This window comes from Dendronephthya gigantea, unplaced genomic scaffold, assembly GCF_004324835.1.
Source record: "Dendronephthya gigantea isolate DGI-Jeju-01 unplaced genomic scaffold, DenGig_1.0 000005F, whole genome shotgun sequence".
NCBI lineage: Eukaryota > Metazoa > Cnidaria > Anthozoa > Malacalcyonacea > Nephtheidae > Dendronephthya > Dendronephthya gigantea.
Window position 1 is genome coordinate 3,693,553 of NW_021163015.1, and position 14,786 is coordinate 3,708,338.

At 36.4% G+C, this 14,786-nt stretch overlaps 3 protein-coding genes across 3 annotated transcripts; 2 read left to right on the forward strand and 1 right to left on the reverse strand.

The window, feature by feature from the left end:
* Window positions 1–110: 110 nt before the first annotated feature.
* Window positions 111–1,092, reverse strand: LOC114516046. Its single transcript, XM_028535398.1, has 2 exons — window positions 852–1,092; window positions 111–775 (listed from the first exon to the last, which is right to left on the reverse strand). Exons 1-2 carry the CDS (start codon window positions 952–954, stop codon window positions 132–134), a joined length of 747 nt encoding a protein of 248 aa, XP_028391199.1. The 5' UTR covers window positions 955–1,092; the 3' UTR covers window positions 111–131.
* A 2,152-nt stretch (window positions 1,093–3,244) lies between these two features.
* LOC114515915 (dual specificity protein phosphatase 4-like) lies at window positions 3,245–9,384 on the forward strand (the record flags this gene model as incomplete). Its single annotated transcript, XM_028535233.1, has 4 exons — window positions 3,245–3,338; window positions 3,714–4,055; window positions 6,482–6,865; window positions 8,304–9,384. Coding segments are annotated over 4 exons (1,182 nt in total), but the record flags the coding sequence as incomplete, so codon positions are not given.
* Window positions 9,385–9,826: 442 nt separating this feature from the next.
* On the forward strand, window positions 9,827–13,620 carry LOC114516066 (endoplasmic reticulum-Golgi intermediate compartment protein 1-like). The gene is made up of 14 exons (XM_028535429.1): window positions 9,827–9,908; window positions 10,557–10,618; window positions 10,696–10,768; window positions 11,109–11,200; window positions 11,297–11,330; window positions 11,515–11,567; window positions 11,663–11,700; window positions 12,124–12,168; window positions 12,336–12,395; window positions 12,483–12,543; window positions 12,643–12,743; window positions 12,902–12,941; window positions 13,026–13,108; window positions 13,234–13,620. The coding sequence occupies exons 1-14, from the start codon at window positions 9,889–9,891 to the stop codon at window positions 13,339–13,341; spliced, it is 870 nt and encodes a 289-aa protein (XP_028391230.1). The 5' UTR covers window positions 9,827–9,888; the 3' UTR covers window positions 13,342–13,620.
* Window positions 13,621–14,786: the final 1,166 nt, after the last annotated feature.

Below are 14,786 nucleotides of genomic sequence, written 5' to 3' on the forward strand. Positions count from 1 at the left end.
CGATCTTTGTCACGGACAATTTTAATCCACACATTATACAATTTTTTTCGAAAAACTACCGTTTGTTTTATACCCAAGTAAAGTTTGTTCTGCAATCAACGCAGCTTTAATATATTGTAATTTATTTTATATTAAACATGTTTAAGTTGGTAGAGTTGTGTAACTTCATCAGCTGTTAAAGCTTTCTTGAACAATTTCACTTCATCAATGTAACCATAAAAGAATTCATGTGCCATACCATGACCAGCTTGGCCAATTACGACATCGTTACTTTTGTTGATGAGGTTGCCTTTACAACAATTAGACGAGCCATTCTTTTTTTGGTTATCGATATAAAAGTTTAGAGTCGTTCCATCGTACGTCATTGCAACATGATGCCAGTGATTGAGACTAGCCGTCGTTTGGTAATTCCAAGTTTGAAGAGAATTTGACGTCACAACTCCTCCGCCAATCATTTGCCCGGAACTTTCTCGACCCATTCTGATCTCCCAACTTCCGTACGAATAATAACCATTGTTTATGATCCCTTGATAGTTGCCTGTCTGACCAGTACGTTTAAACCAAAGACTTACAGAGAATTGGTATCCCCATTGATAGCCATTAAGGCTTGGTATACGAAGTTTGCTTGCCCCGTTGAAAAATGCAGCTCCTTTGTTAACTCCGGCGGACTCTGATAAAGTCACTGCACCAACATTTAGTCCATTATGACCATAGCACACGTCTCGAAATGAACGATCAAATTTGTAGTATGCAATCAGGTCTTTGCTGCAGGGATCTGGTGAAAGAGATGTGAATTATACATGAGAAAACTGTGATATAAATAATTGACAAATAAAATGGAAAATCTTTACCTTGGTTGCAGCAACTAGAGCATTGTTCAGAGCTAGCTAGCACAAGAGTTGAAGCCAGTAAACACTGAAGAATGAGAACTGAGACCACCACAGGTTTATTCATACTTTGAAGCGCAAAAAAATCGACAAAAAACGAGATATGAATCAATCTTGTACCAAGGGTCTTTCGTGGAAGGATATGAATTGGTCTTTCCAACGTTGAAGCCAGCACGCTACTGCTGTTTGAAACGTTAGTTTGCGTTTTTATTCATGCAAAACAGGATGTTATTTACACTATTTGAGAGTGCTTTCAGGATGTTGTTTAGCTTGTTTTGACGTGCAACAACTCTTTGTTTACGCAAACACTATTCATATACAAATCAAATCAAAAGGTATCAATGAGTGATGGAATCCAGGACAAAGGTAAGAGGTTGTTCATTTGTTCCTGGTAAATATGACCAATAAAGAATAAATCTCCACTAAAAACAATTATTCTGGTATTTAAGATGATTCTAGGGTAGAGCTTTGTTACACAATATAGATATAAGATTAGATCAAGCAATAAGAAAAATGAGGCGATAAGCGACAAAAACGTGTGTTCATGTTCTGACGTCATAAACTAAATACAACCTCCGAGCTCTCTTATGATCTGACGGGATCTGACGGGATCTGACCTATCTGAACTTACGACGTCCACGTTAAAACCACATGACAGAGTTAAGTTTCATTCCCATTGTGTTGTTTTCGACTGCGCTGTTTACTATGTTAGTATAAGGTCATGTTTAAATCTATTTTAGAAAGCCATGTCTAGATACGATCTGTTTTGCGTAGTTTGAACCTCATGACGCAGCATTAATCAAGGCATGCGATGCCATTGTGTCTTTAAAAGCTGAAACATGACAAATATTGCTAAATCATTTTACTTCCCCGTCATGCTAAGAGTAAGAGTGTAGGAACTTTATATTTGTTCCGTCAACTTTCTTTGTCCATCAAACATTTTAAATACGTTAAACTCTGGATGATTTGAGAAAGATCAAGGCTGTTACGATCTGAATTAAAGCCAACCTCGTACCCAGGGTCTTTAATAAAAGCAGCCATTGCAAGGTCTCGTAATTCTGATTTCCTGGGCCTTATAAATCTTCATTTTCGTTTATGTATGCAGCTAGATCAAATGCGAGCTTTACAACAGCAAGTAAGGCCTATAACATTCCATTATTAAGCATTTCATGATGAACTGATTCCGTGCGCGGATGTCGGACGAATCACAAACGTTCCCAATCTCTTCATCTCTGTGTCTTATGGTTTCCCACTATTAAAAAAATGCCGCTTTGCTCTTCAGAGTTTCCTTTTAGGTTACTAATTAGCTCCGTGACCGACATTTCTTGGCTTGCATTAAGGTTAGTTTGTCTCATTACAAGATTAGTTGGAAATAATTATACTCGTGTTAACAAGATATGCCAATTGTTACCAAAAATATGTGGCTAATAAACATTCCTCACAGGACACCTGAGAATCCCCAAGTTCAGAGTTCACCAGAAATATTTGTCTTTAAATAGCTTTTTTAAAAACCGATTTGGTTCTGAGCGGAGGAAATTAAACCTAATATCCATTCATATATACTAGTAAATTCCGGTTTTGTCTTGTCACGAATCCGAAATTTTCACACGTGCCAGCGAAATTTACCTTTGGTACTAAGATTATCGTTGTATCAGGTATCTTTCTCACCCAAAACTGTGCCTGAAATTACTGTCTCATGTTTCTTATGTTTCAGACTTGTTCTTCGTAAGTTTCTTATATTGTATTTCCTGCGAAAGATGACGATACACAAGTGATGGATCTGCTAGTTTATAATATTCATGGTTCATGACTAACTGTGGTCTGTTAAATCACTAAAATGGGTCTAAATCTCTTCTTTCTTGGTGGCAATGATCTCAGTTCATCATTCTCCGAAGTGATGACACATTTTGTTCGCCTTAGACATTCCTAAAGTTTACCAAAAGATTCCTGCTGGCAAAAATTTCCTGAAGATATTTAAGAACCTAAAAAAGAAGAAGCAATATAGGAATTCTAGTTGCATGCACAATGCATTTTTAATTGAGCTTGCAAACTTAATTTTCTAAAGGATCCTGTTGGCCTTTAATAAGTTTAATTCCATATGAATTTCTCTCTTCTTCTTTTGATAGAGAAGCGCAGTTTAACTAGTCATATCTCAGTCATATGGTATTTTGTTGTGTTATAGTTGAGAAGTTAAGTTTCGTTTTGCATGAGACATTGTCGGGTTAGTTTCAAGCAAATGTCCTTTGGTTTTGAGTTTTGTGAACTTTCTCTTCAATTGTAAGTTTTTTTAGTCTCATGACAGCGATGATTCGCGAGCATCGAGTGCTTGATTGATTACTCTTTACTATTTTTTTCTTTGTGTTTTAAAAGTCCGTTTCCGTAGAAAGAGAAAGAAGGCTTGCAATACGAGGATACGAAGACCAGACTCAAACATTGTCTCACTGACATCAGGTTAGTCCGGTTTTACAAACGTGACAACAGAAACAGTAGGTGATCATTTAATTATACTTCATTCACTATATTTATGGAATGATGTTAGAGGCAATCTATTCTACATTGTCAGCGTGGTGACGCGTGCGCGCTTTGTCTCCATCACGGGGTTTTGCTGGCCGGAATGTGAATCTATTAATACCTACGTCATTTGGCGACGCAGCTAAAAATAGCACTGATGTTCCCCGTACCACAAGTGGCTGGATATAAAATGCGCATATTTAATACCACCGCAAACAAAGAAAGTCGCAAAAGCATAGGAGCTAATGCTAAATATTTGTATTGATTGAAAGATGACAATAATGAATTATACTAGAATTTCATCTATAACTTCAGCTGGCCTTTTGGAACTGTTCAAGGATCCTAAGACGTTCAAAACGATTGATTGTCGTTCATATACAGCACACAATAGTGGGCATATCAAGCAAGCTATAAACATATGCTGTCCAACATTGTTGAGGCGGAGATTACGAAAGAATAACGCGTCACTAGAGACATTAATATCTTGTCAAACAACATTGAACAGCCTGCGAGATAGTCATGTTAAAACAATTGTCCTCTACAATGACGGAGCACAAAATGATGTATTCGAGTTAGGCAATACCAGTCCAAACACTCTTTCGCTTCTTGGGTCGATGCTGGCAAATGAACTGAAGAAGAAGATCTACTATTTAAAAGGTTGGTGTGATATGAAGTTACTTCAGTATAAATCGTCCTATAGTAATGTAATCTTCGCTACAATATACTTGAAGTCTAACACATAAGTTGTGCTTCGGTTACAAATAGTTGTAGTCATTTATGGTTTTATTAGTAGTTTTTTATACCACGCACAACAATCCTGAACATTTTACATGCTCATCATTCATATACGCGAATGTCTAAAGTCTAAAGAGGATTTGAGGGAAACGTTTGCGAATTTAGAAGTATATAATTATATCGAACAGCAGGAGAGAAATGTTTTTGAAATTCTTAACACGCGATGCAATATAAAAAGATGTTGGACCCATCTTAGCTGCGGTCACATCATAGGTATTCTCTTTCATCTTCAACTTTCTGTTGTGTGCTGTCAGGGGAAATAAAGCAGGACTATAAGTATTATATAGGATAATTATGGATAGAATAATTCTTTAGGATTTCTTGACGTGTATAAATTTGGAACTGATGTTTTAATAACAGTGCTTGAATGTGGTGGAACGATAACAATAGAATTCCGGCTAAGTGCATGTGATTTGTCTCGTTTTCAAATAGTTGAAGAATGCACATGATAGCTAGTTGTCGCATTTATCACACAACGATTAAGTTTATAAAAAATTAACTTTAAATAGCTAGTTAGTTTGTTCGACTTTGACGTATAATTTTAGTTAGTTTTTGGAAGGTTTGTGGTGCCTTCTCCGTGTGGTAAGTTTCTACAACGCAAGCATATCTTGCTTACCTTCGGGGAAAATGTGCCAGGTCCGTAATTTGAAACAGATCTTGTGTTAAAACAGGAATTTCGGGGGCGACGTGTCATATTTTATTATAGAATTATGTTATTAAGTGCTTCATTACCATCTTCGGAAAATTAGACGGAATTCTCCCAATATCTTTGCACAATTTTTACAACGTCACTGTCATCGTTGAAGAATTTTAAGAATGGGAAAAAGTTATAGTTCAGGCCGGTGTATTTAGTGCATTTTTTCATCAGAATGTCTGCCATAATCCAGATTTCGGACTAAAAATGATACTAAATATGAAGAGAGAAAGATCATTTACGAATTCCATTGATTATGAAACTCAACCCAATCCTTTTCAGTTTACAAGGCTGTCTAGCCTGTCTTCTAGTTTAAGGTTTAGGGTAAGCGCATGCCCAACTTAACACGTAAACCAGATTAGTACCGGGATTGTCTAATCTTATCAATGTAGGAGGTACTGATTGTGGTAATCAAAGTTCTGCTCACGTTGTTCAATGTAATGAAGCATTCTTTCTTGGGGAAGAAATTCAATACTTGAACGTCCTGTTCAAGGAACGTCCCTGTTCCTATACATGAACGTATATCAATCTTTAGACAAGAACTTGTTTGGCTCAAGACTCGCTCTGATTCACTTCATTTGTTTTGTTTTCTGAAGAAGTCAACTTAGAATCCTCTCGCATGGTTAACTTGTGTACTGTTGTTGATTTGAGCAAATTTACACGTTCTGTGCTTCGCTTTGGGCTATCCAACATCGCGAGGGGAACTTTCTTTCCGCTTAATTTTTAGGTTTCAGCCTGTTCCTATCTAAAATACATTGAAATAATCATCATATTACAGAATAACCCGGCAAGGATGTATGACATTTTATTTCAACAAGTAGCTGTTGTATTTTTATTTGATGTGTAAAAATAGTAACCGTTGTGGCGTGAATTAGATCAAACAGCCTCATCCAGTCTTCTCGCTTTCAACACCTCTCGTGCGAGGCAATTAAGCGCCCCGTGTCAGAGGTTGTTTTAATAAGGAGACCAGCTCATTAATACAGATGAAACAGTACGATGTGTTGTTCATTATCTTAAGACAATACAAAGCGTGTGTCCTTTTCAAAATCAGCTGCGAAGCATTGCTTATTACACACGTGGTTACGTCTCGATGGTCAGAACGAAAACTAAAACAACAGTTCAAGGTGATGATTGGCTCATTTTGCTACCAGTTTTGCAAACGTGTGACCGCGTGTAACGATTCATTATTTATCACTTTGCAAACTCATCTTTCTTCTCGCATCGCGAATTTACCTATTACATCATTTGGTTTGAACGTACAAGGAATTATTGACGATATTTTGAACGCTTAAGGGCTATATGACCTTTTTTAACGAGCTGTTGCCAGACTATCGTTCAAATTGGATACTTCAACAAACATTTATTGGGCTCGGTTGCTATCTTTCCACGATTGGTGCTTCTAGCTAGTCATCAGTTGTAAGTCGCACGCTTTTCAATCTTTCAATCAGGAAAATAGTTTTACCGTGAAATCTTACACTGACTATAATTTCAAGAGGGACTATATTAATTCAAGAAAAGAGGAGGGGATGCTTTGAAAATCGCAGCATTTTGGTTCCCGCCTTTTGTTTACTATAAACTATACATGCTCTTTCAGGTGGCTTTCAAGAGTTCAAGGCTAAACATCCAACGATGTGTGAATGGACCCAATCTTCATCGAAAGATTTGAGCCAAATGGCTGCTAGTCGTGGTCCTGCATCGCTGCATTTAGACTTCAATAAAAGAAATGATAGCGAAAGCTCCGAGGAGTCGGATGAAAAATCAGCACCAGTCGAAATACTTCCTTTTCTATTCCTTGGAAATGAATCACATTGCTCTTCAAGAGATGTGCTTGATAAGCTTGGTGTGACTGCAGTAATGAACGTATCAAAAACTATCAATAACCATTTCCAAGGCAGTTTTCTATACAAGAATGTTCCGGTTGATGACAGCTATAATGCAGATATTAGTCGTTGGTTCAGCGTCGCAGTTGACTTCATAGGTAAGTTTAAGGCCAATATTTGCACGCAAGGTTCCTATCGGAGGAGAGGGGGGGGGGGAAGGTGAGTCGTCAGTTAACTTAGGATATTCATTTATTTCTAGTGCAGGCGAAGGTCCAAAATTGGTTATCAATCTTCTTTTTAAAAAAAAAGTTGTTTGCCTATTGCATGTTAGCCTTACGATACTAGGGACAATTGTACTTCCCCGCGGTACAGGAAATTAAACACGCTGACAAACAGTGGTCTGTAATGTCCGTTTGTATTATATAAGATAAATTCTACGCCTGTTTCCTTTCGCTGTATCAAGACCATTACATAGTTCTAGATCAAACAACGAACGTGCTTTTTAATGCCAATATGTCGTAAGCAAATATATCCATTTGTTAGTTTCCTGCGGAAACCATCTTGCTGCACTCTAGTCTCTGGCACACCGTTTTATTGGTCGCTTCACACTTTTTTGCTCCCTCCCTCTCTCAAATTGCTCAAATTATCGCAATGCATGCTTAATTATTCTTAAAGACCTCAAGGTTTATCACGCGAACTCCACTGACTTGAAACTAAACTCTTTCTCGGCGTCTATTTAAATACATGATGTTTGGAATACTAAACATTGTCGCTGAAGGAGTCTTGGTTTTCGGCACTTCAACCAGCTTTCCGTTACTAGAACATTGTTTTTATCAAATAAACAACGATATTGAACATTTTGTCGTTATTCGTAGCTACGGATATTAGCTCTTACGGTTTTGAGCTTTGGTATTAAAGCATACTTCCTTCTGATGTTTATTAAACATCAAAGCATGCTCAAATTATCGCTGTAAAGTCTTTGATAAAAGTGGGGCTTATAATTTGTATGGTTTTTGTACATTAGGGCAAAACACAGGTTTAATTATGCGATAATTTGTACTCGAGGATATCTGCAGCTGCTCTGGAAGGGCACTTTTCACGCATAAACCACGCCTTGTAGATGAGTCATCTTTCGAAATATGATGACCTGTCTTGCTAGCGGGATACGAAAGTGGAATAGAACTCGATATTGCATCTTCATGATAATGCAGTGCAGTTTTCTTTTCTCAAATTCGATGAAGATATCAGCGTCGGAGTGCAATTGAAAATATAGTAGATTTAATGAGAAAAATTGTTCCCGCTGATAAAACAGTGATTTCATCATTAATAGCCTTGAGCTAGAATGTAAAATGTCTGATATAATGATTTCAATTATATCTTCTACATTTACATAAATAAATATAGCCGGCTTGTGTTCAGTAAACTGACCTGTGTTTTGTTTCAAAATTTCCACAACACTGCATCATACGATAGCGACTTGTTAAAAAGCCTTTTAGATATAGTTTAGAAATTAACCTTTTGGTTTCAAATTGAACAAACCTAAACGCTGTACTTTGCATGACAGACAACTAATCGCGCCTGTTATCTTTTTTGTAGACTCGGTTGAAACATCTGGTGGCAAAGTTCTTATTCATTGTCAAGCTGGTATTTCCCGTTCCGTGACTATATGCTTAGCATACTTGATGAGCAAACGACAGTACACTTTAGAACAAGCATACGATTACGTCAAGGCGAGACGCTCAGTTATTTCACCTAATTTTCATTTTATGGGGCAATTATTAAATTGGGAACGAGAAATTAGAACTCTTAATACGACACTATCTCCTGATAGACTTTCGCCTACACCGTCCCAATGCGGCCTATTCAGTTACTCAAATATGGCTGCGTCAACTCCAGATTCACGACAGAATAGTCTTCACAAAAACAGTTGTTTTGTTACTGTTTCCACACCAACGTAAAGTCGATGATGAGTGGGATATTTCATAGAAATACCATAAATTCTTAGCTAGAAATGGCAAGAGACAGATGTACCAGGATTGGAAAGCTACGGTCTTTATAAAAAGAATATCATTCATAACTTTATTTAGATTTCAGAATTAAGTTAACATATACATGATACATGACTGGTTATTATCCACCAGAAGCAAGAGTATCGTGTGTATTGCCTCGTCATTTCTTTTCAATCTGATTCCTAATAAGGGTAAAATGATTTCAAGGAATGAAGTAGGTATCTATCTATATATATATATTTATCAACCTTTGCAAAATCCAAATTGATTATAAGACAAAGGAATCTTTGATCGCATTTAGTAAAGTACGCATTCACGATGTTCCTAAAATAAACTTGATTTCTAGTGTTGCTATGTTTGTACCATCACAAACGAAGAACACTCTCAAAGTAAATTCTAGAGGTTTAAAGGGTCTTCAAGGTGGTTTATAGGTCGAAGAGGACCTATAGTTCACTGTTCCTGGCTTGAATTAGAAGTGTGTATAATTCCACTCGAAATTAAGACCCTTTAAACCCCTAGAATTTACATGTATTGAGAGAAGTGCCAAAAATCATGATTTACCGTCTCTAAGTAATAATTCCCACTCTCTCATTTCATATTGTTTTGTGTAGATATATTTTTGTAAATAGTGCATGCACATTATATAATTTATGGGCATTAAAACTATATTAGGATTGTTTGAATTTGAATTAAATGTTTTGTGGAAATTTAAAAGATATTGCTTTAATTTTGAATTCTTTTTTCAATCGAAGACAGGATTGTTACAAGTACATACTAATGGTAATCCGTATTAGAAATCCACGAGCAAAGATTTCACTGACTTATCGCCGATACTTACGTCATTTACAATTGTATCCGATAAACCACGTGTCTACCATGTGATAGACATGGCGAAAGACCAGGTTTCTGCTCGGTTTTGGAGGCTCGCTATATTGACCAATGATATCAACCGATATTGACCAATAGGCATTGAACAGGCGCATACCAAACTCGGGCGATATTGACCAATCAGATTGAGCGAAATTGTCCAATAGGAAGTGAGCACGTGTTGTTTTGGTTCAGCTGACCAGCCTCACATCGCAGGCGCATGCTAAACAAAATAAACTTTAAAAAACTTTTCAAAGAAACATCAAACTACAGATCAAAATTTATTATATTTGCTGAAAATAAAGATGCAATTTGATATCAGAAGGTAGGATTCATTGAATTAAACTGTTAATATAGCAGGAAAATTAATGTAGTCAGGTAGAATAGTCCACAAGTGGTTGCTTTTAAGCCATGTTTTGTCCTAGTCGACTTGCATCTTCCAGCTTGCTCGTATTGTAGATACTTGGCAATGTTTGTTATAAATTTAATTTATAATTTAATCATTGAATTAGCTAAATTCAGGCTTGTTTTATTACTCATTTTAGCTTGGTAAAATACTTTCATAAATGATTTAATAAAACTGTGTAAGAAAGTGATATAACGGAAAAATAAAATTGTACAATTATATCTTTTATATATATGCAAGTGTCAACGTGTTATTACCGTGGCTTTTTGCCAGATGTCTGAAGTTGTCATGGAAATAATTGATGGACAACAGACACATTGCACTTGCAATAAAAATATGGAAAAAATGATATGATATATGTGTTTTTGTGCAACTCACCATATCATACAGCCATACAGGACTGAACTTCTGTCTCTATTGCATGTCTCTATTGTAATGATTGCATCCAGTATGCATCCATTTTGAATATAATGGGTATACTTCCTTGAACATATTTTGTCTCAACTACTATTTTTTGTCTTCATTCATTCCATAACTTTATTTCAAAATTGTTAACCACATTTATAGGTTTGATATTTATCGGAAAATTCCTAAAGACCTGACACAGCCTACTCATGCTGGTGCAATAAGTAAGACTCTCTAATTCTCTTTATTTTCATTCTCCTTCATTCCACATCTGAACTCATTTATATCTTTTCTCAATAAGTCTCAATTCTTAGTGCTCTGGTCATGGTATTCCTTTTTCTATCAGAATTTTATAGCTTCATTTCCCCTGAAATGTAAGTAAAATAATATAGATTAACTCATTACCTGACAGAGGTTCAAAGGGTCTTAATTTTGTGTGGAATTATACACACTTCAAATTCCACTTGAAATTAAAACCCTTTTAACCTCTAGAATTTACCTGCATCTAGTGAAATGCTAAAAATCATAGTTGGTTTACCCTCGTTAACTGACAGTACTCTTCCACTGATAAGTTAAATCATCTGGCATTAGACAAAGTAGGGAACATATGGGTGCATTGCAAGCTAATGGTTAACCTTTTGGTGTATAAGTCTGTACAATGTACATTCAAAAGTACTTCAAGCACTAAGAAATGAAATTGTTATAAAATTTCAGTGTTAGTGAATTGTTTGTTGATATGGCTGGATCATCAAAAGAGAGAATGAAGACTAGTCTTAATTTAACACTACCAAGGATGAAATGTGATGGTACGTAATGCACATAACAAGAAATTCTTTATAATTCAGTCAATTCTGTATTGATGTTGTAAATGTGTTAAAGTTTGTGCAATATTTATTATGTAGTCGTTGGTTTGGATATCCAAGATGAAATGGGAAGGTAATTGCTTGTGATCACTAAACTTCATTTCCCCAAAAGCATGTGAAGAGACCTTATTTTGACATTCTTCATAAGACAAATCTTCATGTGACAATCAACAAAAGTATTCATAAACTCCACTACAAAGTTGTAAAACAGTGAAAGGTTTTTTATTTCATATTTAAGTTTTTTATGTACCTTCAAGGCATGAGGTTGGTTTTCAAGAAAATACTCAAAAGTGGGAAATAAATGACGGAGGTATATGATGGAAATTTTGAAACGTTGGACGTACTCTACAAATGATTTTTTTAAATGTACCTTTGGACAAAGTTTATAATGATTTAATTTTATAGAGGGATGTAAATTTCAAGGACGATTTGAGATAAACAAGGTACAGTATATAATTGTGATGAATTAATGGTAAATAAAGTGAAAAGCTTTTCATCTCATCTCCGTGCTGTGGCTTTCGTAGATGCGCTGAAAGAGATCCTGTCAAAGTCAATAGTTTTTAACCCCTTGTTCTGAAACTAAGAAAATATCGAGAGTATTATTTCACGTCCGCGTCGTAGATTTGGTCTCTCTCTTAAACTCGCTAATTTATCTGTTAGTGCGTCCATGAAAGGCGCCGTTAAGTAGAGAGATAATGCACGGTAGAGACTAGCTACCTGACCACCGAGTTGTTCTAGCATTTCAACATTAGGTAGTATCGACTTACTCCAGCAAGACGGCCAAGACCTACTTCGTTCTTTGAACATTAGAATCAGCAATGGTAAATGCAAGATTCTTCTTTATTTTTTTAAAAAAATCTTTCCAGGTTCCAGGAAATTTTCATGTTTCAACTCATGGTGCTGGACAGCAGGTGTGGATGTGGAACAATTGTCAGATGATTAGAATTTAGAAAGGAGTAGAAACGTGACATATCGTGCAGATTCACAGCTTCAAGCCATGTTATGTCATGAGTATACATCGCGTATTTCTCGGAATAACACCGTTTTGCAGCTGTTTCAACGATGTTCTTCTTTATAGCCGGATTCAGTAGACATGGCTCATGTGATTGATGGCTTACGATTTGGTGATGAGATTCATGTGAGTGTACTGTGAACATTTCCCCATACGACAAAACTGTGATGTACAAAAGTGTTGAAGTTTTAACGAGTATTTCCGATTTACCAGATGGAAAATATCGATGCGGCGTTTGTATCTTTGAATAATTTAAACAAGGAAGATTCGAATGGTAAGATGATAGCGAGCATGACAGAAGATAGAAGGCACTAGTGACACTAGTGAGAGACACTAGTTTGACTTAATTTTCTGCTCGTATCGTGATTTATAGGTCTGTCCTCACATGACTATGTCTTGAGGGTCGTTCCAACAATTTACGAGAAATTGGATGGAACTCAGCTGTATTCATTTCAGTACACTTGGGCATATAAGGTAATAGTAATACCCTACGAGGGATTGAAATAGGTACGTATAGCGTACAGTAATCCACATCGAAATACGCCACTGAAAGGGAGCTTGTTTATGAAGAATTTGGGAGTAATCTTGTCAACTATTAAGCTCTAGTAATTCAATGCATTTTAAAACTTCAGGACTATGTTTCATATGGCCACGGTGGACGAGTTATGCCAGGTATACTGAATGTCCTCAGTTTTTGGAATTTATAGATACAAAGTGTCATTAAATATATGTGTAAAATTTCATATGTTATTCTAGCGATATGGTTCCGTTATGACCTAAGCCCAATTACAGTGAAATATGTGGAAAGACGGAAACCATTTTATCACTTTATCACAACTGTAAGTGGCAAGATTTTCTCCTGATTTAGTTCATTAAATATCAACTGCTGGCCGGCTATTTTCCACAACTACACAGATCCTTTTCAAGTGCGATTATTTCACCCAATCGTATCAATATTTTTCAGGTTTTTGCAATCGTAGGTGGAACTTTCACAGTTGCCGGAATTATCGACTCGTTGCTTTTTACAGCTTCTGAGGTTTACAAGAAATTTCAACTGGGTAAGCTTACTTAGGTCCAGTAAGAATTAAAATTCTCATCGTGCATCGGCATCTGAAGCAAAAACTCTCGTTGCAAACATTTCGTAGTATCTATTTTAAAAAAATGCAGTGTTTTGAACATGCTTTAACAATAAAAACGATTGAAGAAGATATTTTTCTCGCGCGTGATACAATCATGACTGGAAATTGACCAATCATCTGCATTCGAACCGTTCTAATAGTGAGCTTAAGCAAGCGACGTTTTTGACAACACAAACGGCATGAGTAACGCCAAAAGACTGGGTCAAGGATTGTGATTGGTGAAAAATAAAAACTTTACTTCCGGTCAACGTACGTGTTGTCAAAAACGTCACTTGCTTAAGCTCACTAATATCTGCTTAGATTCTTATAATTGTAACTAAATTGTGAACAATACTGTCTTCTTAAATGACTGGAGTGATGTGGTGACCTGATCTGCTTATAAAGTTTTAGCAGAGATCCGCCTTATTCTACATCGTGGAACACTTGAACCTGACTTGTTTACAAGATTTAGGATCTAATAGAAACCAGACATTATTTATTTATTATAATCAGTAAAGCTAGGTATATGGTTATACACCCTCTTTGTATAATTCATAAATATTTCTCATTGTCGAAGTTGTTGGTGGTAATATCTTTCTAATGAAATTATTCTTCATTACCTCTCTGCACAAAGATTATTATTCTCCAACCAGGTCATGCTAGGTTAAACGCAATAAAATGACCGGTCCTGGCGAAGCTAGTTTGTATGATACAATAGCTACCCCGTTGATTATGCATATCATTTCATGCATGATTTTCTCTTAAACAAACGAACATATTAAGAAGGATTTGAAAGCATTAATCGTGATGGGTTAATTTGCTAACAAATTATGCGTTGTGCATTCATTTAAAAATTCAAACGACTTCAAAAAGTACGCTGGACGTTGTTCCGCATGTTCCTGGGTTATTTCATTCTTTGAATCGAGCGAAACAGCTGATGAAATGAAAATTATGCTGGACTTTTGTCGACAAGTGGGTCTCGGTCAATACTGAGATAAACAAAATATGAATTCCTCGGTTACATCGTTCGTTGCCGGCGGTGTTGTCTCAAAATCGGTCGATGATTTCAGCGATGCTGTGGGAAAACTAGACTTCTCCAGCGACACAATTTCTGGCTTAACACCTCCAAAATGCAGCGATGATGAGTACAAAAGACTTTTAAAATACAGAGAAAAGCTACGTGTTCAACATTTGAAAATGGAAGCCGACAGACAGGCGATGAGGCGGAAAATTTTAAAGAAATATGGAATCAAGGAGGGCGAGCGACACAAGAGCCTGCTGAGCTCAGGAATTGATGAAAAATCTTTGCTTTTCAGCGCCGACGAAGACAGCAGTCAACAGGAGAATGAGTCGTGTTTGTCTTGTTTCTCGTGTTGTTTTAAGACGAAATGAATAATCG